Source organism: Oratosquilla oratoria, unplaced genomic scaffold (genome assembly GCF_046742065.1).
Source record: "Oratosquilla oratoria isolate Oo_2021 unplaced genomic scaffold, ASM4674206v1 SCAFFOLD267, whole genome shotgun sequence".
Classification (NCBI taxonomy): domain Eukaryota; kingdom Metazoa; phylum Arthropoda; class Malacostraca; order Stomatopoda; family Squillidae; genus Oratosquilla; species Oratosquilla oratoria.
The window spans coordinates 52835-78933 of NW_027467618.1; the positions used below are offsets into that span (position 1 = coordinate 52835).

The 26099-nt window shown below is 37.2% G+C and overlaps 1 protein-coding gene and 1 pseudogene across 1 annotated transcript; both read right to left on the bottom strand.

Annotated features, from left to right (window-relative positions):
* The window catches only part of LOC143022995 (large ribosomal subunit protein mL43-like), a 40677-nt pseudogene extending 26238 nt beyond the window's left edge, over window positions 1–14439 (bottom strand).
* A 7888-nt stretch (window positions 14440–22327) lies between these two features.
* LOC143022997 (uncharacterized) lies at window positions 22328–25687 on the bottom strand. Its single transcript, XM_076181433.1, has 4 exons — window positions 25331–25687; window positions 23962–24893; window positions 23642–23711; window positions 22328–23031 (listed from the first exon to the last, which is right to left on the bottom strand). Exons 1-2 carry the CDS (start codon window positions 25527–25529, stop codon window positions 24298–24300), a joined length of 795 nt encoding a protein of 264 aa, XP_076037548.1. The 5' UTR covers window positions 25530–25687; the 3' UTR covers window positions 22328–23031; window positions 23642–23711; window positions 23962–24297.
* Between the last annotated feature and the right edge of the window lie 412 nt (window positions 25688–26099).

Here is a 26099-nt window from a genome sequence, read left to right on the forward strand (position 1 = left end):
ATTCACCCAAGGCTGTAAGGATAATTAAGAGGTCTACATCTTCTCCAACTATTGTTACAGATTTAGCTTTGGTTGACTCTTCAATAGCAGTTGCAACAATCAGTGTGTCTGCATCTTCAATTGCTTGTTTGACAGTAAACCCCTCGTTGGTCAATTTAGTGCTAAGCATTGCAATAAGTCGGCTCTTATTTCTTTCATTTAGAAGAAACTTACTTTGGCTTAATATTGCTGACATTGTTTCATCAAACATGATTTCTCTGGTGCAAGTAATCATTCGTCGAGCACGTTCAGCACATTTTGTACTTTTTTCCGCTAGGTTTTCTGGATAACCATCAAATACAATAATGGAACTTTTCTTGTAATGCTTCTTTACATACTCAGTGTACCTGTTTAAAATTTCTGAGAATATCTCCCCCTTTTGCCAAACAACTCGATGCATCAGAAATCCTCCGTCAATAACATATTCTGTATCTCCAACAATTCCTGTGTCACTGAGTGGTGCAAATACTTCATACATCATGGATTTCTTTGTCTTACGCATTCCTGATTCATCAAAAAGAGACACAGGGTATGGGGCTAGCTCATAAACAAAATTAAGCTTGAATAGTTCATGTGAGTTCTTTGTGAATGATATCCTCCTGAATAACATCTCAGGCTCAACTGCACATACATCATCTCTTATTTTCATTCCTGTCATGGCAGCTCCCAAGGGTATTACCCTTTTCTTTCTTTGGAACTTGACTGCGCCAAAGTTGCTACCGATCATATTAAACATTGAGTTAATTCCAACATCATATGCATTATGTGGATTGGTTTCTACATCTCCCGTTACTCCTGTGCTGATCGACATAATGTTATCAATATCTGGAAATGGTGAGTGGGATAAGAACCAGTCTGCAAAGTGCTGAATATCTTGATTGTCTCTTAAGATGCGAGCCTTTCTGGCATCCACATGCTGTTCTCCTGTACTGTAAGCAACATCACAATATTCCTCAATTTTCTCTGACCCTGAGATTTATAGGCATTCCAAGGACCCATTTGGTTAGCATCGAGTCTGTCATTCCTCTACCATGTGTCAGTCCACCAGAACTCTTCATTGACCTCATCAGTGTTTGTTCAATTGTCATATCAGACCAAATCCCTGACCAAAATTTCTCTGACCGCCTTATTGTAAAAAAACCTTTTTGAACATAATCTTGAAATTCCTTTGGGGTCAGGCGTCCCTTCAAGTTATACATGTCTTGTAAATACAAGTGTGCTGATTTTGCATATAAAAAATGACCACTGGCATGAAAGTAAGGTAGCATTTTTTGGATCGTGTCCAGGTGCAGTTTCCAGTTACCCGAGCGTTCTCCTTCAATGAATTGTTTCACCAATGTTACCATTTCAAAGTACTGTACCCAGAGTTTTGCAGTGGCACCTTTACTCTTCATCGTACCCAAGGTATCATTGAACTTAATCAGTACATTTTGTATAACCTCACTGTCAATGTCTGAATAATCAGTCTCTCGTAAAACTGCTTCTGTTGTTGACTGTTCTTCAGGGGAAAGATCGATTTCATTAAAAATTAACATAGACAGTGCAGCATGTGCTAGTGTATGGGCCCTGAGTGCTCTTGCATAAGCATGCCCAGTTAACATTTTTTCAACAGATGTACTTGCATAAACAGTACTAAAAAGTTATTTTATTCCACTACCATTCATGATGAAACCAATTGCACCCATAAAAGACATCAATAAGTGGAAACCACCAAGACGTACAATAACATTATTTAGGTGTGAGTCTTGACCACATATTTCCACAATGTCTCGGGCCTTGATGTACAAAGGTTGATCAAAGGTAACAAAGCAACTTTGTTGCTTCAGTTCGTTGCATTTCTCTACAGCTTGGTTAAGTACTGTGTATATGGTGTCATAATTGGTAGGTGGAGCATTTGTAAAGGGAAGATATGAGATCTGGGACACATCATATGGGAAGTGTGCTGTACATTTCTCCATGTAACCATTCCAACCTGGGCACTCTGCATTTTTTTTGCCATTTTCCAAGTAGCCATAAAAGCTCTGTTGTTGTTATTGATACAGTAGTGGACACTGGATTGATACTTGCCAAATCCCTGACTTTTATATTCAAGAGTCCTTTTACACTTTTACTTTCAAAGGTTTTAATAGGATTATGACCAAACTGCCCAACAAACGATGCACTAGGGATCTTCGTTAATCTAGTGATTGGTTGATCTGAAGTAATATTATTCTGAGGAGTAACACACTGAATCCCTCCCATACTGTGGAATGTGTTAAATCCATCAATAGTAGATATGTTCACATCTGCATTGTCGAATACAAACTGTGCAAATGAATCATTCGGAGGTTCCTTGGCTGGATGTTGCAAAGCAGATACTTGAAAGAGTGCTGCCTCAGCATAGGACGCACATAATCCCAACGCAGAGAGCACGTTCAGTAGATGCTTAGAGCCATACTTCTGACTTAAGTGAACAGCAAGTCCTATTTGTAGAGGAGATATGAAAGAATTTGGTCTAGCTGCTGTAAGGATAGCATGTGAAATTGCTGTACATTTCCTATTCCATTTTCTTTTATTTCCTTTCTTGTTTTTTAAGACTATTGTCTTAACAAGGCACTGGAGAGTTTCTGGAATAAGTGAATCCAATTCTTCTAGGAAATTTTCTGGTGGTGGATACTGATCTGCTTCGTACATCTGCGATCTTATATCTTCAGCAATTATTCTGGCGGCAGTCTTTACAATCCGAAGCCGTTCTTCCTTCTCGTCATGACTTCTATGATTTTCGTACCAAGCGTCAGTCAAAATTTTGTTTCCTGTGTCACGGAAACAGATCACTGGTTTTCTATTTTTGTTCACAGAAACAATAATATCATGTCCATATCTCTCTATCAATTCAGATTTTATCAGTTGGTAGCTCACCCTCATATTCTGAAAAAATCTCACTGAAAGTAAACTGGCATTCCTCTCGATTTTCCTCCAAGTAGTTAAAAGCATGACTCATTGCCTCAGAAACCGTAGAGCTTTTGGGACGACCACGTTTCATACCAGAAGATGTTTGGTAGAATTTTTTCATGCAGGCTGAATGGTACCTTGCCTCAGCAGCAACTAAATCCACTACGTTACATATACGAGTACATACTTCTTTGCCCCATTCATCTTTTCTCATTTCACCAGCTTTCAAAATAGTATCCTTAATATTGTTACGGGCTGCTGGTATGTGAAGAGACGTTACGTATAACGTCTAAGTGCTTAAGAACCAGCTCACTTCTAGAAGCCACTGTAGGACTGAACTATCTGGTCAGGGCCTAGATAATTCGTAAGACTAGAAATAGAGGTAACAAAGAAGATTCCAGGAAAGGAATATTAAACTAGCGATAAAACTAGTAAACGAAATTATTAATGGAAAATGTATTTACAGGCAATTAACACAAAAGAGAATGGGCAGTAGGGTCAATGGGACCGTTACACGATTATAAGAATATGGAAATTATCGTTCAAATAAGAAACACAAGATAAGTATACAATATGGTACTATCTAAGTACAAAGAGATCAGGAACATGCATCAGAATAAGTAATAAGTACAAATATAAGTAAAGTAATGCAATGTATATCAGACACGTAATGTAGGCAAAAAGGGTGATCACTTCACACCAATCGTCTCATGAATCTAAACCTTCTAGTTTTTATCAAGAGATCAATATGTGGGAATATGACAACGAGTGTTTTTTTTTTTTTTTTATCTTTAAGGCTATCGACCTATAATGAGGTCATTAAGCCCGGTGTGAACCTGCGATCCTTTTTATTCTACCATTATAATTCCCACAATAGTCCAGTAGTGCGCAAATAAAATACTACTTTGTCAATAAGTAAACGGTCGTCTGTCAAAAGATTTGTGGTGCTCAGCTGAATTTTCTTAATTTGGCAATGTTGTATGAGCGCTTGGCGCTGTGTGTTGTATTTTGAGCAGTGTAGGAGTATGTGTCTTATGGATAGTATAGTGTTGCATGTGTTGCATTGGGGAGGAAATACGCCGTCAATATATGGTTTTAAGTGGGTGAGGCGGGTCGAGTTCATCCTCAGTCTTGCTATGGCGATTTCCTCGAGTCTGTTATTTCTGTATGATGTCGACCAATCTGTTATGTGTTCCTTTTGTTTGTGAGAAATGTCGAGATTGTTCCACTGGAGTTGCCAGTGGGTGTGTAATTGTTTTCTTAGTATGGAATTGAAAGTGCCTATGTCCAGGGGTATGTCGGTAATAGAGTCTATTTCTAAAGCAGTTTTGGCTAAGATGTCCGCTTTCTCATTCCCGAAGATCCCAATGTGACTGGGAACCCAAGAGAGAGTAATGGACTTGCTAGTTATCGACAATGTGCTAATGATTTTGCCCAAGAGGAAGTTCTCCATATGGTTACCTGTCTTGATTGATTTTAGTGCACTTAATGAATCTGTGAATATGACGAATTTACTATGTGTGTCGGATTGAGCATATTCTAAGGCTTTATATATGCCGTAGAGTTCGGCGATATATATGCTCGTATGGTTCGGCAATCTGAACATCATCCGGGTTTTGTTGCAGTATAACCCTGTCCCAGTTTTGTGGCCGCACTTGGAGCCATCAGTGTACAGTGCCATGTGGTCATTGTACTTATGGATGGTCTCCAAGGTCTTTTGTTTTAGTTCTTCTGTGGATGAAGTCTTCTTTTGTAGGTCTTGGTTAATGAAGATCTTCGGGGCGATGTTTTCCCACGGTGGTAAGACGGTGGCTTCAATCTGTTCTATTGACCACAGTGGCACTGAATATTGCTCGCACAAGGATCGGATCCTGATGGAAAGGGGATTTAGGCTGGAGTTGGTGAAGTGCTCATATCGTTGGATTGTCTCCTTGCAGGGATGTTGAGGGATGCGAAGCGCTTTGGCGACGTATCTTAGGGCAAGGAGCTCGCGCCTGTAGTGGAGGGGGGGTACGTTTGCTTCGACCTCCAGCCTCTCGATCCTTGTGCAGCGTAGTGCTCCAAGTGCTATTCTTAGGCCTTTGTTTTGGATGATGTTCAGGGGTTGTAACGTGGCTAGTGTTGCCGAACCATAAATCTGACACCCATAGTCTAGTTTTGATCTAATTAGGGACTTATAAATCATTAGCAGGGATTTCCTATCTGCTCCCCAATTTGTGCCCGTTAGTTTACGTAGCAAATTAATTCTCTTGTTGCACGCATCAACTAGGTATTTTACATGGGCCTTCCAGTTTAGCCTGGAGTCCAGTCTCAGGCCAAGAAAAAAGGTTGAGTTTTGTACTGGAATGGGAGTACCATGTAATTGCAGATTTATTTCTGCCTGGGCTCTGCGTGAAAATACAATTACTGTTGACTTTAATTCCGAAAACTTAAATCCCCATTTGTCAGACCAGTCCTGGAGCGAGTCCAGGGCCAGTTGTACGCGAGAGCCGGAAAACTTGGCATTCGGAGAGGAATGCCAGATTCCGACATCGTCAGCGTATAATGAGTATTTAAGGTTCCGAGGTGGAGCGGGTAGAATATCGTGTATCAGCAACATAAAAAGTGTGGGGCTTAACACACTTCCCTGTGGTACGCCATTTTCTTGGGTGCGTACTGTTGAATAGTAATTTTGAATTTTGACCGAAAATGTGCGGTCTTTTAAATTTTTTTGAATGAAAATAGGGAGATTCCCTCTAAGGCCAAGTGCATAGAGTTTTTCGAGGATACCACGTCGCCATGCCATGTCGTAGGCTCTTTCTAAATCCAAAAAGCAAGCAACAAGATATTCTTTCCTCTCGAAGGAGGAGAGGATATCTTGTTCTAATTTGACTAAATGGTCAAGACTACTTCTATTTTTCCTGAAACCACATTGGGCAGGAACTATTAAATTTTGAGATTCTAGTATGTATTTCAATCTGTTATTGGCCATACGTTCTAATACTTTGCATAAGCAGTTGGTAAGCGCTATAGGGCGATAAGAGGAAGGACTCTTTGGGTCCTTCCCCTTTTTGAGAATAGGTATGACGTGGGCATGTCTCCATGTTTTTGGGAATTCTTGACTAATCCAAATTGTGTTGTATATTTTTAATAATTTTTCCAGTGAAATTGAATTCAAGTGTTGCAGCATCTCATACCTAATCTCGTCTGGGCCAGCAGAGGTTCCTCTACACGAGCTTAAGGCTTGTTTAAGCTCGTGTAGTTGGAAGGGAGTGTTATATTCGTAGTGTGTCTGTGTATGGAAGATCAGAGGTTCTGCTTCCCGTGTTTGTTTGTGTTGTAAAAAGGTTGGTGAATAGTTATTCGTGTTGCTTGTTTGCGTAAATGTGTCTGCGATTGTGTTTGCGATGTCCAGGGGAGCATCTACAAACTTGTTTCCAATTGTTAGGGTCTTAATGTTGGGCGTGTATTTGCCGTCTATTTTACGGACGGCTGACAAGGAGTCAGCGAGTTCCACCGCTTATATACCATTGGACCGGAAGCCGGATACTTCCGGTTAAGGGTGCGGGAGAGGAGGAGGGTAAGTTAACACGTCAACATGGGTAGTTTTAGGACCCTCGACTCGCTTGAACAATCTATTTATTTAGTAACTGTCAAATCTGTGCGCTCCGAACTATTCAGGATTTCGCTTGTCTGTTTGTTCTACAAGAGTGCGCACCTCACCGCACGTAGGCAAGATTACATATAGTGGACGGGCGTTACTGCTTAACATTGTTACAATACATACATAGACAAGAAATATGAACATAGTTATGTAATACAAAGGAACACAATTCTATAACATAATTACACATATGGCAAGGTCACCACCTCCACCGTTTGGGAAAGCTTTTCACTTTCTGTTGAAAAGCTATGTTCTAGAAAGGACGTCGGCTAAAACATTAAAGACGCCTTTTATATGATGAATAGTTAGATTAAAGGGTTGGAGAAATAAACTCCAACGTGTAAGTCTCGGATTCTTGTTTTTCATAGTCTGTAGGAACTTCAAGGGGTTGTGATCCGAATATACTTGAATGGTAGTTGAGGAACCCAGGTAGACTTCGAAGTGGATAAGGGCCTGGACCAAAGCGAGCGTCTCCTTCTCAATTGTTGAGTAGTTCTTCTGCGCAGGGGACAGCTTCTTGCTGTAGTAGGCGATAGCGTGAAGAACTTCATTGTGTTCTTGCAAGAGGGCGGCACCGATACCGGTGTCGCTGGCGTCGACTTGCAGAAGAAAGGGTCGTTGGAAATCGGGTGCCCTTAGAACTGGTGCGTTAGTGAGAAGGGACTTCAGGTTTTTGAAGGCCGTCTCACAGGTAGGTGTCCACACGAAGTTGTGGTCTTTTCTCAACAGGTCAGTCAATGGTTCTGCTACATCTGAAAAATTTGGACAAAAACGGCGATAATAGCCACTCATTCCAAGGAATCGACGTACCTCTCTACGATTAGTGGGTGTTGGTACATCATTGATGGCTTTTATCTTGGCGTCTATTGGAAACACTTGGGAATTTCCAACTTTAAATCCCAAATAGGGGACCTGTGTATGTCCGAAATCACATTTGGACAAATTGATGGTAAGGTTTGCTTGGTCTGCTCTATAAAAGAAATTATTTAGGTGTTCAATGTGTTCTGTCCAAGACTGACTAAATATTATCACATCATCTAGATAAGTTTTTACTCCTGGCAATCCTGCAACAAGATTACTTATCATTCTTTGGTAAGTGGCAGGGGCATTTTTAAGCCCAAATGGCATTGCTCTGAATTGGAACAATCCCTCTTCCGTAATGAAAGCGGTAACTTCTCTTGAGCGAGGGTGTACAGGGATTTGATAGTATCCCCTTAACATATCCAACTTGGATACATACTTGGCAGTTCCTAGACTGTCTATGATATCATCTATCCTAGGGATAGGAAAAGCATCGGCCTTAGTATGGGCATTGATTTTCCTGTAGTCAATGCACAGGCGATAAGAATTGTCAGATTTAGGGACAAGAATGCAAGGAGATGCCCAAGGACTACTGGAGGGTTCAATTATTCCCTGTTGAAGCAGAGTGTTTATTTCTGCTTTTATGAACTCCTTCTTTTTTGGATTGACTCTATAAGGGGCTTGTTTGATAGCCCTTGGCGAGTCTAGAATTATTTCGTGTTCTATCCAAGAAGTGAATCTTGGGGAATCTAGAAATAATTTTGGAAAACTTATTAAGAGGAAAAGAATGTCTTTACCTTGTTTCTCAGATAAGTGTCCTACTTTTATCTGAAGATTTTGTAGTATCTGAGAGTTTTCCAAGGGAATCTCAGGAGGATTAGGCAGGTTATCAGGAGGCTCTTCGGATTCTATTGTGGTAGAGCTGCAAGCTGGAATTGGATCTCGGGAATGATAAGGTTTTAAGGTATTTATGTGACAGAGACGGGAACTCTTTCTTCTGTCTGGAGTTTTGATTATGTAGTTGAGATCACTGGCTCTGGACAAGACTTCATAGGGTCCTTTGTATTTAGCCTGCAATGGATCTCCTGGTATGGGAAGATAAAGTAACACTTGATCTCCTGGAGAGAAAGTTCTAAGTTTAGAATTTTTATCATACCGACCTTTCATTACTCGTTGAGCATTCGTCAAGTTCTCTCTTGCCAACTTCCAAGCTTCTAACAACTTCTCGGTGACCTGGGACACGTATTTCAAAGAAGGAACTGGTGGTTCTTCTTTCATCCATTGTTCATGAAGTATCTTTAGGGGACCACGGACTTCATGACCGAAGACTAATTCTGACGGGCTGAATCCAAGGCTTTCTTGAATTGTTGTTCGGGTGGCGAACAACAAAAAGGGGAGTCCGTCTTCCCAATTTCGAGTGTTCTCAGCACAGAAGATTCTTAACATTGTCTTGAGCGTTTGGTGAAAGCGCTCTAGAGCACCTTGTGATTGAGGATGATAGGCGGAGGAAGTTACATGATTTATACCTAGTGTTACAAGAGTTTCTCTAAACTTGTTGGAAAGAAAATTACTTCCTTGATCACTTTGAATGTTCTTAGGAAATCCTACCATAGTGAAATATTTCAACATTTCTCTGATTATATTTTGAGCTTTAATATTTTTCAAAGGAATGGCTTCTGGAAAACGAGTGCTCATACACATGATTGTGAGAATGTACTGATTTCCTTTACTTGAAGGAGGTAAAGGTCCTACACAGTCAATAAGAACTTTTTTAAATGGCTCTTCCATTACAGGAATGGGATGGAGTGGAGCTTCTACAATTTTCTGGTTGGGCTTACCTACAAGTTGACATGTATGACATGTTTTACAATATTGGGCAACATCTTTGACAACCGTGGGCCAATGGAAATGTTGGGTTATGTTGAACAAGGTCTTTCTTACCCCTAAGTGACCTGCTAAGGGAGTATCATGAGCCAATCTTAGAACATTATTCCTGAAACCAAGAGGGAGGACTATTTGATTCCTTACTTGCCATGGCTGGTCAGCGGTTGCGGTGGATGCTCTCCATTTTCGCATTAGGACTCCGTTTTCTATATAGAAACCTCGTGACATATTTTCAACTTCTTCTGGAGATGAAAGAATCTCGTACAAATTTTTAAGAGAATGATCTGACTTCTGTTCTTTGATTAATTCTGCTCTAGATAGAGAAACTGGTGAAGAAGAAGATGGGTCAGTTTGGGAGAATAGGGATTCTAAATTATAGGTCTCCTCTTCAGATTTCTTGTACTGAGATCTGGTTACAGCACAAGCGGGAAACAACTGTAAGTTATCTGAAGGTTCTACTGAGGTCTTAGGGTTATTTGTTATTAAGGGAGAAATGACTTTGCTTCCAGCGATGTCATTGGCCAACAATAAGGATATTCCTACTATGGGAAGAGAGTCTACTACTGCTACTTTAACCATTCCGGTTGTTAAATCAGACCGCAAGAAAACATTATGTAATGGACATTTTATAATTCCTCCAACTCCTTCTATCAATATATCATAACCTGTATATGACTCACCCAGATTCTGCAAGACAGAATTTAAAATCAGACTTTGCTTTGCTCCTGTGTCTCGGAGTATGGAAATAGGATATTGTTGTGAACTACTACTATGAGATATAGTTCCTGAAGATACAAATGGTTTGAAACAAGGATCATGATCTGATGAGGGGGGTTCTACATTACTTGACAATACCGGCTTCTTTGGTAGTGTATCCTGAATAGAGGATTTTGAATCGTCTGATTTTATATTACTTACAAGAGTTGGTGTCTTATTGGAGAATGAGGGTGTCAGTCTCTTTCTGCAATTAGAAATGTGATGGCCAACCTGTTTACAATATGAACAAGTTACAGGGGGATTAGTCTTAAACCTTTCCATTCTTTGCCAAGGTTGGTTTGGAGGATATTGATTGAAATCAGACCTGTAACTGAAATGTGATGGGCTAGACTGATTTTCAAAGTGTTTCTTTGGGGACCAAGGATCAGAGTATTTTGTTGAATCTGGAATATATGACTGACTTTTGGGATTCCATTTGTCTTGACTTAGGTTTATGATTTAGTGTGAACTCATCAGCCAATACAGCAGCTTTAGTTAAAGTTTCGGGAACATGATCATCTATAAAAATCCTAAGATCTGTCTCTAAGGTATTCTTAAACTGCTCCAACAAAATCAACTGTTTAAGTCTATCTAAGGTGTCCGTTTCACTAGCCAAACACCACCTATTGAATAACCTCTCTTGTTGAGCCGCATATTCTACGTATGTTAACTGAGGTGTCTTCCTATAATTACGGAATTTCTGTCTATAGGCCTCTGGTATTAGTTCATAAGCTTTTAAAATACAAGCTTTCATATTATCATACTCGCTTTCTGCTTCTGAAAGAGAAGTATAAATTTGCTAAGCCTTACCCTTAAATTGTGTTTGAATGATTAATGGCCAATTTTCTTTAGGGATTTGTAATTGTTGCGCCAATTTTTCCCACTGAAGAAAGAAAATTTCTGGCTCTCCTTCTGAAAATTGGGGTAGAAGTTTTACATACTTGGAAATATCTATATGACCTTCCTGAACTACGGGTTGTCTATCACCCAATCCTAGCTTCTACTTCTGTCTTCTTTAATTCTAACTCTACTTGTTTCACTTTAGCTTCCTCTTCTCTAGCTTTAAATTCTGCCAATTTGATTTTAGTTTCCTCTTCTCTAGCTTTAAATTCTGCCTCAATTTGCATTTGTTTCAGTTTAGTTTCCTCCTCTTTAGCTACTTGTTTCACCTTAGCTTCCTCTTCTCTAGCTCTAAATTCTGCCTCAATTTGCATTTGTTTCAGTTTAGTTTCCTCCTCTTTAGCTACTTGTTTCACCTTAGCTTCCTCTTCTCTAGCTCTAAATTCTGCCTCAATTTGCATTTGTTTCAGTTTAGTTTCCTCCTCTTTAGCTTTAAGTTCTGCCTCAATTTTCATTTGTTTCAGTTTAGCTTCCTCCTCAATTTCTACTCTCCTGACCTTTAATTCAATCTCCTTAATCTTAAGTTCGGTTAGTCGTGCCTCTATTTCTAACCTATTTGAAGGAATTTGTATAGCTGTAATCTCTTCTGGAGATAAGATCTCATCTTCGATCAGATTTTCAACGAGTTCCTGAAGTATTTTTTTCTTTCGCAAACTTGTATCAATGTCTACTCCAAAGTGCTTGCCTATTTCTATCAAAGTGTCTTTAGTTTGTTTCTTTAAGAAACTTACCTTGGGATTTTGAACGAATTCTTGAACTATATCATCCATCTCTATAAGAATGTGTTAAATACCTGATCCAATATCCTGGCAAGGTCGCCACTTTGTTACGGGCTGCTGGTATGTGAAGAGACGTTACGTATAACGTCTAAGTGCTTAAGAACCAGCGCACTTCTAGAAGCCACTGTAGGACTGAACTATCTGGTCAGGGCCTAGATAATTCGTAAGACTAGAAGTAAAGGTAACAAAGAAGATTCCAGGAAAGGAATATTAAACTAGCGATAAAACTAGTAAACGAAATTATTAATGGAAAATGTATTTACAGGCAATTAACACAAAAGAGAATGGGCAGTAGGGTCAATGGGACCGTTACACGATTATAAGAATATGGAAATTATCGTTCAAATAAGAAACACAAGATAAGTATACAATATGGTACTATCTAAGTACAAAGAGATCAGGAACATGCATCAGAATAAGTAATAAGTACAAATATAAGTCAAGTAATGCAATGTATATCAGACACGTAATGTAGGCAAAAAGGGTGATCACTTCACACCAATCGTCTCATGAATCTAAACCTTCTAGTTTTTATCAAGAGATCAATATGTGGGAATATGACAAGGAGTCAGCGAGTTCCACCGCTTATATACCATTGGACCGGAAGCCGGATACTTCCGGTTAAGGGTGCGGGAGAGGAGGAGGGTAAGTTAACACGTCAACATGGGTAGTTTTAGGACCCTCGACTCGCTTGAACAATCTATTTATTTAGTAACTGTCAAATCTGTGCGCTCCGAACTATTCAGGATTTCGCTTGTCTGTTTGTTCTACAAGAGTGCGCACCTCACCGCACGTAGGCAAGATTACATATAGTGGACGGGCGTTACTGCTTAACATTGTTACAATACATACATAGACAAGAAATATGAACATAGTTATGTAATACAAAGGAACACAATTCTATAACATAATTACACATATGACGTAATATCTAATATTACGTTACAATATGCAGCATCTCTATACAGTGCACAGATTCATGATCACCTAAATATTTTTTGCTTTCTTTTTTCAAAAAGTCACTTGATGCATCTTTTCCACAAAAGAGACAATCATGAAGAAAATCAAACTGTAATTCTTGACTTCTCAGTGACGTTGTCGGCACTTGCGAGGTTTTCTGCCTTGCTTGGAAAGTTTCAGCTCTCCGTTCTTTTGTATACACTTTTCTACATTTTTCATGCACTTTCACACTTTTTAGTCCTTCTAACAGAGAATGTTTTCCGTCTTTCCACGTAATGCTATAATCAATTAGTGTCTTTATTCCTTTCTCTTTAACTTCTCTAGTCTCACCCACAGAAAGCTGTCCATCGCATATTAAACATTTCCCCAATGAAGACATTTTGCACCAACAACTGCCTGGGGTTTCACTGAAGCTTTAACTATCTATTTTAATAGTTCTGAAACAAAAGAAAGACTATAATCAAGTTAGGAACTTAGATATTTTATTCAGTATAGCATACAAAGGAAATTATTATATGATCTTTGTGCACTGTAGGTATCAAATAAAGATAAACACAATCTTTTCGCACATTTAGCGCAAAAACAGTGAGGTATATCACAAAATTGAATAAAATAACTTTTGTAGAAAATTTTATGTAAAATAAATTTTGTTTCGATACATTTTTCGTTAAAATTAGTTTCTAGTGAGATATTTGGAAAAAAAAAACTGTTTTTTGGTCGCAATTTTTTCAAGATGGCGGCCAAATCCGGGGGGGTAGAGGGGTGCAAAATTAATATGTTATTAAGTAAGGTATTATAAACACATTAAAGCTTATTGCAGCTTTCCCTGATTTTTTTCCTTATTCGCCTTTTTTTTACTCCTCTATTGCCTGGCCTACAGTACCTCCAACCTCCATTTGAATAACGACAATATGACTTCCGTTGCAGACATCTAGACGTCTCTAAGGACATATTCAACAGCATATGACGGAAAGATAATTTGTTGTTTGGAGATTTGAAAAATTATATTTTGTAACCATATATCAAAATCCCACGAATCAGTTTAACATAAACATATACATATCCATCACTATGTAATGAATTAGTCAAAACTTAAAAGAATGTTAAAATGGATCTTGTATCATTACTTTTCATTCATTCGACAAACTGTTTGTCAAACATCCCCACGGTTAAACATCACTTCAAGCACGTTTGTCGAATCATTTGACATTCACACGGTCAGTTGTCACTTCAAATACGTTTGTCAAATGTGTTTGACTAAACGTATCGACGTGAAAGGTTTGTGTACAAATCGACATGTCCAAGGGAGATATTCACGTATAAAGGACCATCTAGAGATGTCTGCAACGGAAGTCATTATGTCGTTATTCAAATGGAGGTTGGAGGTACGAGTACATATGCTACTGTGTTTGCGAATTTTGATGATTAATATTATATCATCTTGATACTTGGTATCTTTATAATTACTTCTGTCGATTAATTTGTAATATTAGGTTCTTTAAGGAAGGAATCAAATGAAGACATTGTATTTAATGTAGATACTTCGCAGTACACGGAATGCACCAAAAAGTGTGAGTTTGGACAAGAAATATTTTCATTTTGGGGGAAATATGTTGTCAGAAATATAATTATGTGTAACAACTGCCTAATCATACAACTGTGCTCGTGCATAGATGACAGAAAGAAAAAAATAGATTCTCACATTGGGAAAAAATACCGTCGTTTTTCATCTTCACACTAGGCAAAAATACCGTTGATTTACATGTTAACACAGCAAAATTAACGTCGATTTTCATCTTCACACTAGGCAAAAATACCGTTGATTTCCATGTTCACGTTCCCTGATACCATGACCTCTTTACCTTTCATGTCGTCTTAAACTAGGCAAAAACCACCGTCGATTTTCCTCCACACAGGGCAAAAAGCCGTCAAAAGTGCCGTCGATTTCTTCACAACAGGCAAAAATACCGTTGATTTCCATGTTCACACAAAGCAAAACTGCCATTGATTTCCATCTTCACACTAGGAAAAAATGCCGTCAATTACCATTATCACACTAAGCAAAAAGATCATCGATTTCCATCTTCACACCAGGCAAAAATACCGTTGATTTCCATGTTCACACTGAGCAAAATTACCGTCGATTTTGATCTTCATACTGGGCAAAAATACCGTCGATTTCCATCTTCACACTAGGCAAAAATACCGTCGATTTCCGTGTTCACACTGAGCAAAACTGCCTTCGACTTCCATCTTCACACTAGGCAAAATTACCATCGATTTTTATCTTCACACTAGACAAAAGAGCCGTCAATTTCCTTCTTCACACTAGGCATAATGCCGTCGACTTTGGTTTTCTATGTCGACGTCTTGTTTCATGTTTATTTTTTGTTTTATTCGCGATGACCATACACAAGGACCGAAAAATCTTCCCGCGCTCTGATGCCGACGTTATGACGTCACGTCGCATATATTTTCAATTTTTTTTAAAACATCTTTCTTTCCACGTGTTTAAAAAAATTCTCAATGTTTCGTTCAACACAATTGTCAAAAGTCATCGTCTCTTCTATATTTTTAAAACTTTTCTCTCTGCATGTATTTAAATAGTTTCTCGTGATGTTTCGCTCAGTTTTAATGAACACAATTGTCAAAATTCATCGTCTTCTTAAAAAAATCTCTACACGGCTTTCTCAGAATGTTTCGTTCAGTGTTACCTAAGTCCACAATGCTGACCTAAAAATTTCGTTCCCTGATACCATGACATCTTTACCTTTCATATCTTAAACTAGGCAAAAAACACCGTTGATTTCCATCTTCACACTAGGCAAAAATACCGTCGATTTCCTCCGCACAGGGCAAAACTGCCGTCGATTTCCATCTTCACACTAGGCAAAAATACCGTCGATTACCATCACACTAACCAAAAGGGCCATCGATTTCCATCTTCACACCAGGCAAAAATACCGTTGATTTCCATGTTCACACTGAGCAAAACTGCCGTCGATTTCCATCTTCACACGAAACATTCTGAGAAACCCGTGGAGAAAAAAAAAATTGAGACGATGAATTTTGACAATTGCGTTATTAAACTGAGCGAAACATTCCGAGAAAATCTTTAAATACATGTAGAGAGAAGCATTTTAAAAAGATAGAAGAGACGATGAATTTTGACAACTGTGTTGAACGAGACATTCTGAGAAATTGTTTAAACACGTGGAAAGATGTTTTAAAAATATAGAAAATATATCCGACGTGACGTCATAACGTCGGCATCAGAGCGCGGAAAGATTTTTCGGTCCTTGTGTATGGTCATGGCGAATAAAACAAAAAATAAATATGAAGCAAGACGTCGACATAGAAAACCAAAATCGACGGCATTTTTGCCTAGTGTGAAGATAAAAATCGACGGTAATTTTGCCTAGTGTGAAGATGGAAATCGACGGCAATTTTACTGTGATCATGGAAATCAACGGTACATTTGACTAGTGTGGATATGGAAATCGACGGTAGATTGAATGTGAAGATAGAATCGACGGTAGTTTGCCTAGTGTGAAGATGAAAATCGACGGCATTTTTGCAGTGAAGATAGTAATCGACGATATTTGGCCTAGTGTGAAGATAAAAATCGATGGCATTTTTGCTTAGTGTGAAGATCGTAATCGACGGTATTTTGTCGTGTGATGAAAATCGACGGCAGTTGTGCCTAGTGTGTACATGGAAATCAACGGTATTTTTGCCTAGTGTGTAGATGGAAATCTACGAAAGTTTTGCAGTGTGAAGGAAATCGACGGTATTTTTGCCTAGTGTAGATGAGAATCGACGGTATTTTTGCCTTGTGTGTAGGAAATCGGCGGTATTTTTGCCTAGTGTGAAGATGGAAATCGACGGTGTTATTGCATAGTTTAAGACGTGAAAGGGAAATCAAGGTGTTATGGTATCAGGGAACGAAATTTTCTGAGAAAGCCGTGCAGAGAAAAATGTGTAAAAAAGAATATAGACGATGAATTTTGACAATTGTGTTCCGAGCGAAACATTGAGAAAATCCTTAAATACACGTAGAGAAACGTTTTGAAAATATAGGAAAGACGATGAATTTTGACAATTGTGTTGAACGAAACATTGAGAAAATTTTAAACACGTGGAAAGATGGATAAAAATATTGAAAATATGATGGAATTTGATGCAACGTGACGTCATAACGTCGGCATCGGAGCGCGGGAAGATTTTTCGGTCCTTGTGCATGGTCATCGCGCGTAGGCAACCTTTCCTTGACTTTTGGCGAAGAAATGTTTCTGTATTTTGATTTGATTTGATTTATGAAATTTTTTGGCTCGAAGACCAAGCGCCGGAGCCGGTAGGCCATTCAGCGCAATTCTGTATTTTGAAGACCAAAAACTCGATGGAGATGACCAGGAAACTTTATATATACAAAAATAGTGTTTTCTATCGACGTCACGAAAATAATGACGGCAATGGAGCGCGGTGCATTGTGGGATTAATGACGTTTCCCAATGAGAGAATCTAAACATTTGTTTTTCTTTTCCTTTTTGTCATCTATGCATGAACACAATTGTATGATAACACTAAGAAACTTTCAGTAATTTTACGGTACTATACTGGCAGCTGGGGCTTCCATCTTTCTACTGTAAAAAATTACGGTCACCGAAATTTTTTTTTAGCCACACCAATTTTTTTACAGTATAATCCCATATTTTCCACAAGGATATTATATAAAAAAAAAAAATTGGGGGGGGGAATATGCCTATATGTGGCATATATGTGTGAGGAATGCTTCCTAATGAAATGCCTTCAGGTGATATAATCTCTTACAAACATTAAAAAAAAAAAAAAAATTAACTGGCTAGCTGGCAATGGGAACATACAGGACTCTCTGCACTTGAAGTATTAACACTAACAAATGAAAATGTGTTCATTCCAAAGAAAATTTAACATACTTTTTAAACTGGTAGCCTAGCTTATAGTACAAAATTAAACTTGCATAACACAAAAAGAGCATTGTAGGTATTGTGCTTGAGACCCATTACCATTATTCTACTGAAGCCAATACAAGAATTTATTCATAACCTTGACTATTAAAATGATAAAAATACTGATGTATAAAGCAATTTAGGAATAAATAATTGTGCAAAGAAAAATATATGTACATATAACACTTTTTTCCCATCAAAGTTAAAGAATCACAACAATTAACTAAATAACTACTAAGATCAAATCCTTAAGAGAATGATGCAATGTACTAAGTATAAACAAATTTAAAAGAAATCCTTTCATAATACCCAAACAGTACTTTTTATGACAAAAAACTGAACACTTTGTGAAATAAAATTGGGTAAATCCATATGAAACCTACCAATTTTTTTGCAAATTTGAACCTCACCGTCACCGATTTTTATGAAATTCGGTATGCATGTAGAACTCGGTAAGGCAAATTGATTGAGATTAGTCTCACGTTTTCTATCTTTTATAGAACCAGAATTATGGCTTCCGGAAATTTTGAGAAAAATCTAAATTTTGAAGGTACGGCCTAATTTCAAACATGCATAACTTTGTTAGTTTTTGTCGTAGAACATTCGTTCATATGTCATTGTAAAGCTAATGAGTAGCTCTGCAACTTTTATTCTATTCATATTTTACCTATGAGGTCAAATAAAAAAGTTCCATTTGACCTTGACCTTTGACCTTGAATAACAAAAAACACGCCATCTTCGATTTTTTTCATTTTTTGTACAAATATTCACCATCATCTTAATAACCTTCATGCCAAATTTCATAGTGGGACATTCATGGGATCAGAAGTTACAGGCACTTAAATAACTATAGGTATAAGAAAATTTTGGTATTTTTTGATCTGTATTATTTCAAAAAATTCATATCTCGGTTATTTTTCATCACAAAACGTTCACTAATATACCATTTTAAAGCTGATGATTAGCTCTACATCTTTCATTCTATGCATTTTCTACCTAAAAGGTCAAATAAAAAAGTTGTCTAACCTTACAAAAACTTTTTTTTGTGGGGTACAAAACTTCACTACTTACCTTATTGTATTCAATATCCAGGTATACAAACTGCTTGTGTATAGGATTTGTATATCTAAATTTTTTATCTAATATTAAATAAATAAAATATAATATTTATAAATAAAATATCTAATATTTTGTATATCTAAATTTTTTTTATATCCTTTTTACAGATAAAATATTTACCCACCAACAGAAATAAGTTTAAAAATGCTTGGAAGAAGTTTTAAATTCAAGAAAGTGTGTTGTAATCCTATCAACCTTCATGATGATGATCCTAATAAGAAAGGAAATCGGCAAATGTCAGAAGACTTTGTGGCAAAGAACATTGCATTTAACCTTACAGAAGGTTATTATATTTGTGACAAATGCAGGAAAGAAATTACGAAAAGAAGTCGAGAATTACAAACTACTGAAATAGAAAATGAACCAGCAACAGTCCCTGAAACAACAGATAATGAATCATCATCTTCTTCAGATAAAAGGTCGGAAGATGATGTTTTTGTTGACAAAGATACTGACCTGAAAGCACTTAATGAGTCTCTATCAATCATTGGAGAGTCACCAGTAAAAAAACAAAGACTTGAAAAAGGAATTTACTATAAGGAAGAAAAAGCCAAGAAAATCCAAGATAATATTTGCAGTAAATTACAAATTGGTTCAGCACCATCAACATCAAAAGACCATACAACAGCATCTGCCTCTCACGTTACAAATGCAGATGAAGAAATTGTTATTCAGCTAAAAGAAAAATTTAATACAACAGAAAAACGTTCAGAAAAACTCCAGATTTTGACTGTTCTTCCAAAAAGCTGGAGCAGATCAAAAATCCAGGAAGAGTTCAAGGTGACCCAATATATGGCTAGACAAGCAAAAAACTTAGTAAAAGAAAAAGGTTTCATGGCTCTCCCAAACAAAAGATTACCAACTTTCTCAAAAGAAACTGAAAACATTATCTTACATTTCTACAAATCTGAGGAAATAAGTAGGATTATGCCAGGAAAGAAAGATTATAAATCTGTCAGGAAAGGAGGATTTAAGGTACAAGAACAGAAACATCTAATTCTTTGTAACCTCAGGGAAGCATACAAATTATTGAAAACAAAACATCCTTCCTTAAAGGTAGGGTTTTCAAAATTTGCAGAACTTAGGCCAAAGGAATGCATATTGGCAGGCGGAGCTGGAACACATAGTGTATGTGTATGCACCATCCACCAGAATATTAAGCTGATGATAGTAGGATCCGGGCTTTCTTGTTGTACAGAAGGTGAAGAGATTCATTTGAGTGATTACACTAGTTGCTTAGCTGCTACTACTTGCAATGAAAAGTCAATTGACTGTTTTTTTCATCAGTGTTCTGATTGCAACTCTCTCTCGAATAATTTTGCTGAATATTTAGAGACAATTTTTGAAAAACACATGATTGATGACATTTCATATAAAAGGTGGATTTCTACAGATCGAACAACATTAGAAACCATCAGTAAATCTGTAAATGAGTTTATTGAAGAATTTTGTTCTAATCTTAAATTATTGAAACGGCATGATTATATTGCAAAGCATCAATCGCAATTTTGCGCTGAGAAAAAGAGAACATTAGGTGATGGAGAAATGTTGATTTTGGCAGATTTTGCTGAAAATTACTCATTCATTTTACAAGATGCAGCTCAGGGGTTTCATTGGAATAATGCACAAGCTACATTACACCCCTTTGTATGCTATTATAAAGATGAGGAAGAGCTTAAACATCTAAATGCTGTAATTATTTCTGATTGTTTACACCACGACACCATTGCAGTACATTTATTTCAAAAAAAAGTTATTTATTTTTCAGATGGTGCTGCCTCCCAGTATAAAAATTTTAAAAATTTCATAAACTTGTGTCATCATGAAAAGGACTTTGATATGAAAGCAGAATGGCATTTTTTTGCCACTTCACATGGCAAAGGACCATGTGATGGGTTGGGTGGAACTATTAAAAGATTAGCAGCAAAAGCTAGTCTGCAGAGAGCCTACAACAACCAAATCATGACACCAAGACAACTCTATGAATTTGGAAAAGAAAACATTCCAGGCATACATTTTTTATATGCCTCTCAAGAAGAATGGTCTAAAGAAAAAACATTACTGGAAGAAAGATTTAACATCGCTTGCACAATACCAGGCACTCAGAAACTGCATAGCTTTGTTCCAACATCTCTGTCAGAACTCAAAGTAAAATTTGTATCAAATAGCACTGATGATAAAACCGTAAGAATACGTAAACAGACCAATTTCATATTTGAAGAAATCAAAGGATTTGTGACAGCAATGTATGACCAAAAATGGTATTTTGCATGTGTCCTAGAAACATATTCAGATTTAATGGAAGTAAAACTAACATTTTTGGAACCTAATGGACCTTCTCCTTCTTTCAAATATCCACGAATACCAGATATTTTAATTGTACCAGAGAAGGACATTTTAAGCATTGTAGATCCACAAACTGCAACAGGAAGAACATACAATCTCTCTGATAAAGAAATTAAAAAAGCATCTGAATTATTAAATGAAAAATTATCTTAATAATCATTAAAATCCAGGGTGGGTGGAGGGACCTGTGGCTTTTTCTGCTGAGCTATCAGGGGTGGCCCCTTAGGCGATGGGGATACCAAATTGTGTACAATTTGGTAGTGGCTTTGCCACCATGGACCATAGCAGACATGCTCAGTCATGAGTATGATACTTTAATAGTATGATAAGTTTTAAATAGTCAGGTATTTAGTGTAAAATTAATTAGGTAGAATTACAATTTACAAACAATAAAACACAAAATGACGGCATTTTAAATTTTTCAAGGTCAGTGGTCGTTCACAACTTTTTTATTTGACCTTGAAGGTAAAAAGTGCATAGAATAAACGTTGTAGAGCTAATCATCAGCTTTAAAATGGTATGTTAGTGAACATTTTATGATTAAAAATAACCGAGATTTGAATTTCTAAAAATAATACATATAAAAAAATACCAAAATTTTCTTATACCTATAGTTATTTAAGTGCCTGTAACTTCTGATCCCCTGTATGTCCCACTATCAAATTTGGCATGAAGGTTATTAAGATGATGGTGAATATTTGTACAAAAAATGAAAAAAAATCGAAGATGGCGTGTTTTTTGTTATTCAAGGTCAAATGGTACTTTTTTATTTGACCTCATAGGTAAAAAATGAATAGAATAAAAGTTGCAGAGCTACTCATTAGCTTTACAATGACATATGAACGAATGTTCTACGACAAAAACTAACAAAGTTATGCATGTCTGAAATTAGGCCGTACCTTCAAAATTTCGATTTTTCTCAAAATTGTCGGAAACCATAATTCTGGTTCTATAAAAGATAGAAACGTGAGACTAGTCTCAATCAATTTGTCTCACCGAGTTCTACTTGCACACCAAATTTCATCAAAATCTGTGACAATGAGTTATAAGTCATTGGTAGGTTTCATATGGAATGACCCAAATACAGATCCAGTTTTATTCAAGATTCAATGAATACTTGTCACAAGGATAATATTTTCTTGGAAAATATGCCTATATGAGGCCTATATGTCAATGTGAAGAATGCCACCTAATTAAATGTAGTCTTCAAGTGATATAATCTCTTACAAGCATTAACAAAAAAAGAAAAAGAAACTAAACTGGCTGTCTGGCAATGGGAACATACAGAACTCTAAGCACTTGAAGTATTATGACTAACAAATGAATATATGTTTATTCGAAAGCAAATTTAACATACTTTTTTTAACGGGTACTCTAATTTTTAGTACAAAATAATAATACTTTTATTTCAGGCACACATGGCCCATATATATATATACATACAGTGTAAAAAAGTTTTAAAATGGATAAATAAAAACTATGTACAAGGTGTATAAACCTACGAGCAGTACGAAAATAAACCTACATAACACAAAAAGAGCATTGTAGGTATTGTGCTTGAGACCCATTACCATTATCCTACTGAAGCCAATACAAGAATTTATTCATAACCTTGCTGACTGTTGAAATGATCAAAATACTGATTTATAAAGCAATTTACAAATAAATAATTATGCAAAGAAAACTATATGTATATATAAACAACACTTTTTCCCATCAAAGTTAGAGAATCACAACATTCTCACATGCTCCGGCTGATCTGGCTGGTGATGTTTCAACAGATTAAACAGAGACAGCACCTTTGGGCTAACAGGAGCCACCTTCTTTTTTTTGGGGTCCTTTGTGGATTTTGGTCCCAGAATTTGGGTCGATCTTCATGAAGAACCTGCATGGAAAATTCAATTTAACATTTAAAGTTACTTCAGTCATGGAGTGCTATTTTGGATTGTAAATGAAATACATGTATTTCAGCAACTATCTTGAATGAATCTAGCTTTACTGATCCACTTGAACAAGTACCTCTGAACAAACTCCAAAGTAAACCCAGCATTTGATGGGTATTTTACATCCATGATGAAAAATAGCTCAAACATGAGAGCAAAGGCCTGGATGAAGCATGGAATGTCCCTCATGACGATCACTCCATCTGACACCAAGTAGAAATTTGATCCATTGTAAAGGCAAGGGGTTCCTTCAAAAAATATATAAACACATTTAATGACTTGACACTTGAAGACCTAGAGAAAGGTGACTATTGTGTGAGGCAAATATCACTGCAATAGAAACACATTAACAATTTCAAGGCTTCTAAACACTTTCATTTGCCAGGGCTCAACATTAACAGCTCTTTACTTGTTCAGGATAAGTAGGAATTCAAAAAAGGAAATCATGGTTGGACAAACAGAAGTTTCCTGATTAAAATAAAGAGGCCATGGAATAGTGTTGGAGCAAGTAATTTCCATATTAGAATATTTTATGAATCCACATATACTTACCAACTGCAATCAAACATGGCGTTTTTGGGAAGTCTGCTTCCTCTGTCAGTCTGTTCACATCATATGGTTTCTAGAAAAGAAATACAGCAATTAATTATTCATATAATTTCAACATCAATCTTTTTTCCAAGTCATGTGTACATCACCAATAAATTCTCAACTTAATATATTGCCTAAAATGTCCTGGATACTGAATAATTCTAATATTATTTAAAGTTTTTATGTTATGTTGCAGCTTTTATAAACTTTTTTTTTTTTTTTTTTTTATTGAAATATCTTTTAATTCTGTAGTTGCTTAACAAGTACAGTATAAATCCTACCTCTGCAACTCGAAAAGGATTCTTTTGCCTCTTGAAATTATGCCATGATGAGGGTGATTGTTGCCACCTGGTAGGGCAACTGATTTCCCACTTCTTCACACGCTTTTTTTGCACATCTTAGTCTGCCCCTCAGTTTCTTTGCAAGTTTGGATTTTACTCTGCTTTCTTCTTCAAAAGAGTCAACAATAAGTTGCTGCTTCTCCCCAAAAGCCTCCAGCATTCTGCCTTGACAACTGAAGCCCATCAGTTGTTGAAAGTGACCATCCAAAGCTTCTGCTGTAAACAGAGCTGGCCATTTGTCCCTCAGCTCGAATGTGCTGCAGCCCTTCATAATCATTACCCTCTGATGGTAATACTCAAACTCAGGACCAGATTGTTCCTCAGGGGGGTCAGGCAATTTATTTGTTGGTCCATAACTTGATTTTTTTTTATTACTGCAGCTTCTTCACTGTCAGAATCTTCAGCAATTATCTTTATTTTGTACTGCCCACGCCTCTCAGTCTCCGCTCTAGCAACCAGCTGGTTGAGAACAGAATCATATCCTCTGCCAATACTGGTGCCAGCCACTTGCACATCTTTGAGGCATGGGAAGATGTCAATCACTTTTTTAGCAATCACCTCCATGTGGCACCGATAAGGCTTTGGGTGCACCTGCAGTACTTTGGCCACCACATGTCTGACAATGGCCCTCCTATCTCTGGGAGACAGCTCTGCAGTTCCACCATGCTTCAGCACTCTATGAACTGCCTTCCTGACCCCCTTTGGCCTGTCTTCCATGTCCTCAAATGTCAGCTCAACAGTTGAGGGCCATGTTGCACAGTGAGCACTTGGGGATGGTGACTGGCTGTCAGGAACTATGGACCTCAAGGGGGTGTGAGGTATCAGTCGTAGGGGACTGCTTGCCTCACTGACAACTTGAGGGTTATCATCCACTGTAAAATATAACAAATTAATTTAATTAAACTGACCAGGTTCTGCCCAATGTGGATGGCCCTGATCAGGACCACATCCCCACCCACTTATCATGGCCAACTCTAAATCGGGCCTGCCCATTCATAGCATTCATTTGATTTCTCAATTTTCCCAAAATGCTCTTAAAGGTATTTCAATTTCCAATACACATTCTAAGTACAGATTTCTATTTTAAAAAGGCCAGGAAGTGTACTCACTTTGTTTACTGCTACTTACAGAAAATATATTTTACTGGCTTCATTCTGTCTTGATGTTTTCATGTTTAGATAATGATGGATGCCTGTGAACCCATTTTAGGGGTAAGGACTTTTTTTTTTTTTTTTTTTTTTTTTTTTTTTTTTTTGCTTGTCAACCCAAGTTAAATCTCCTACAGACACAAACATACCACTTGACTTACCCTGGGCTGTCCATGTCTCCATGAGGGCTCTGGCCATTATAGGCTTCAGTGCTGCATGAAGGTCGATGTCTTTTATAAGCCTCAACTCATCATCTCTATCCACTCCAACATCCTCCAGGCACTTCATCACTTCTTCTAACTTGTGTTCAAACTTAAGTTTCACCAGCCCAGACATGACTAGGTCTTTCACTTCATCCATGTTTAAAAATGATACAGCCACTGGAAAATGACAGTATGTAGTCCAGAAACAGCTACACACCACCAAATGCAAGATATGAGATGTATAAAAAAAAAAAAAAATTCAAAACTGTTTGGAAGAGATATATTTGATAAGCTTAGCACAACTGGCACATGATAAGTTTATTAAATGAAGAAAATTCTGACAAGTATGTAAAGAGAAAATCAGCTTTTTTATATTTGAAAAATAGAATAGTTTGCTTTTTCACTTTCAGTGAGATGGGGGAAGAGGTCCACACACACACTAATCAATACTTATACACTTGTCTGAAAGGTATGCAAGTTCAACAAAAGTGCTTAGATTCCATGCTTAATTTTTTTTTCTTACCTACCTACATAATTTTTTCAAGACATGTTAATCTAAACAATTTTTTTTAGGCTGGCTTGTATTTGGATTGCACATAAATCTGCTTGTGTACATATATTTATGTAGGAACAGTGTATTTTAATGAAATTCCCCAATCCTGTCCAAGCTTGTAGATGTTATGGGGTGCATAACTCAGAATATGACTCAAATTTACACATTTTGTAC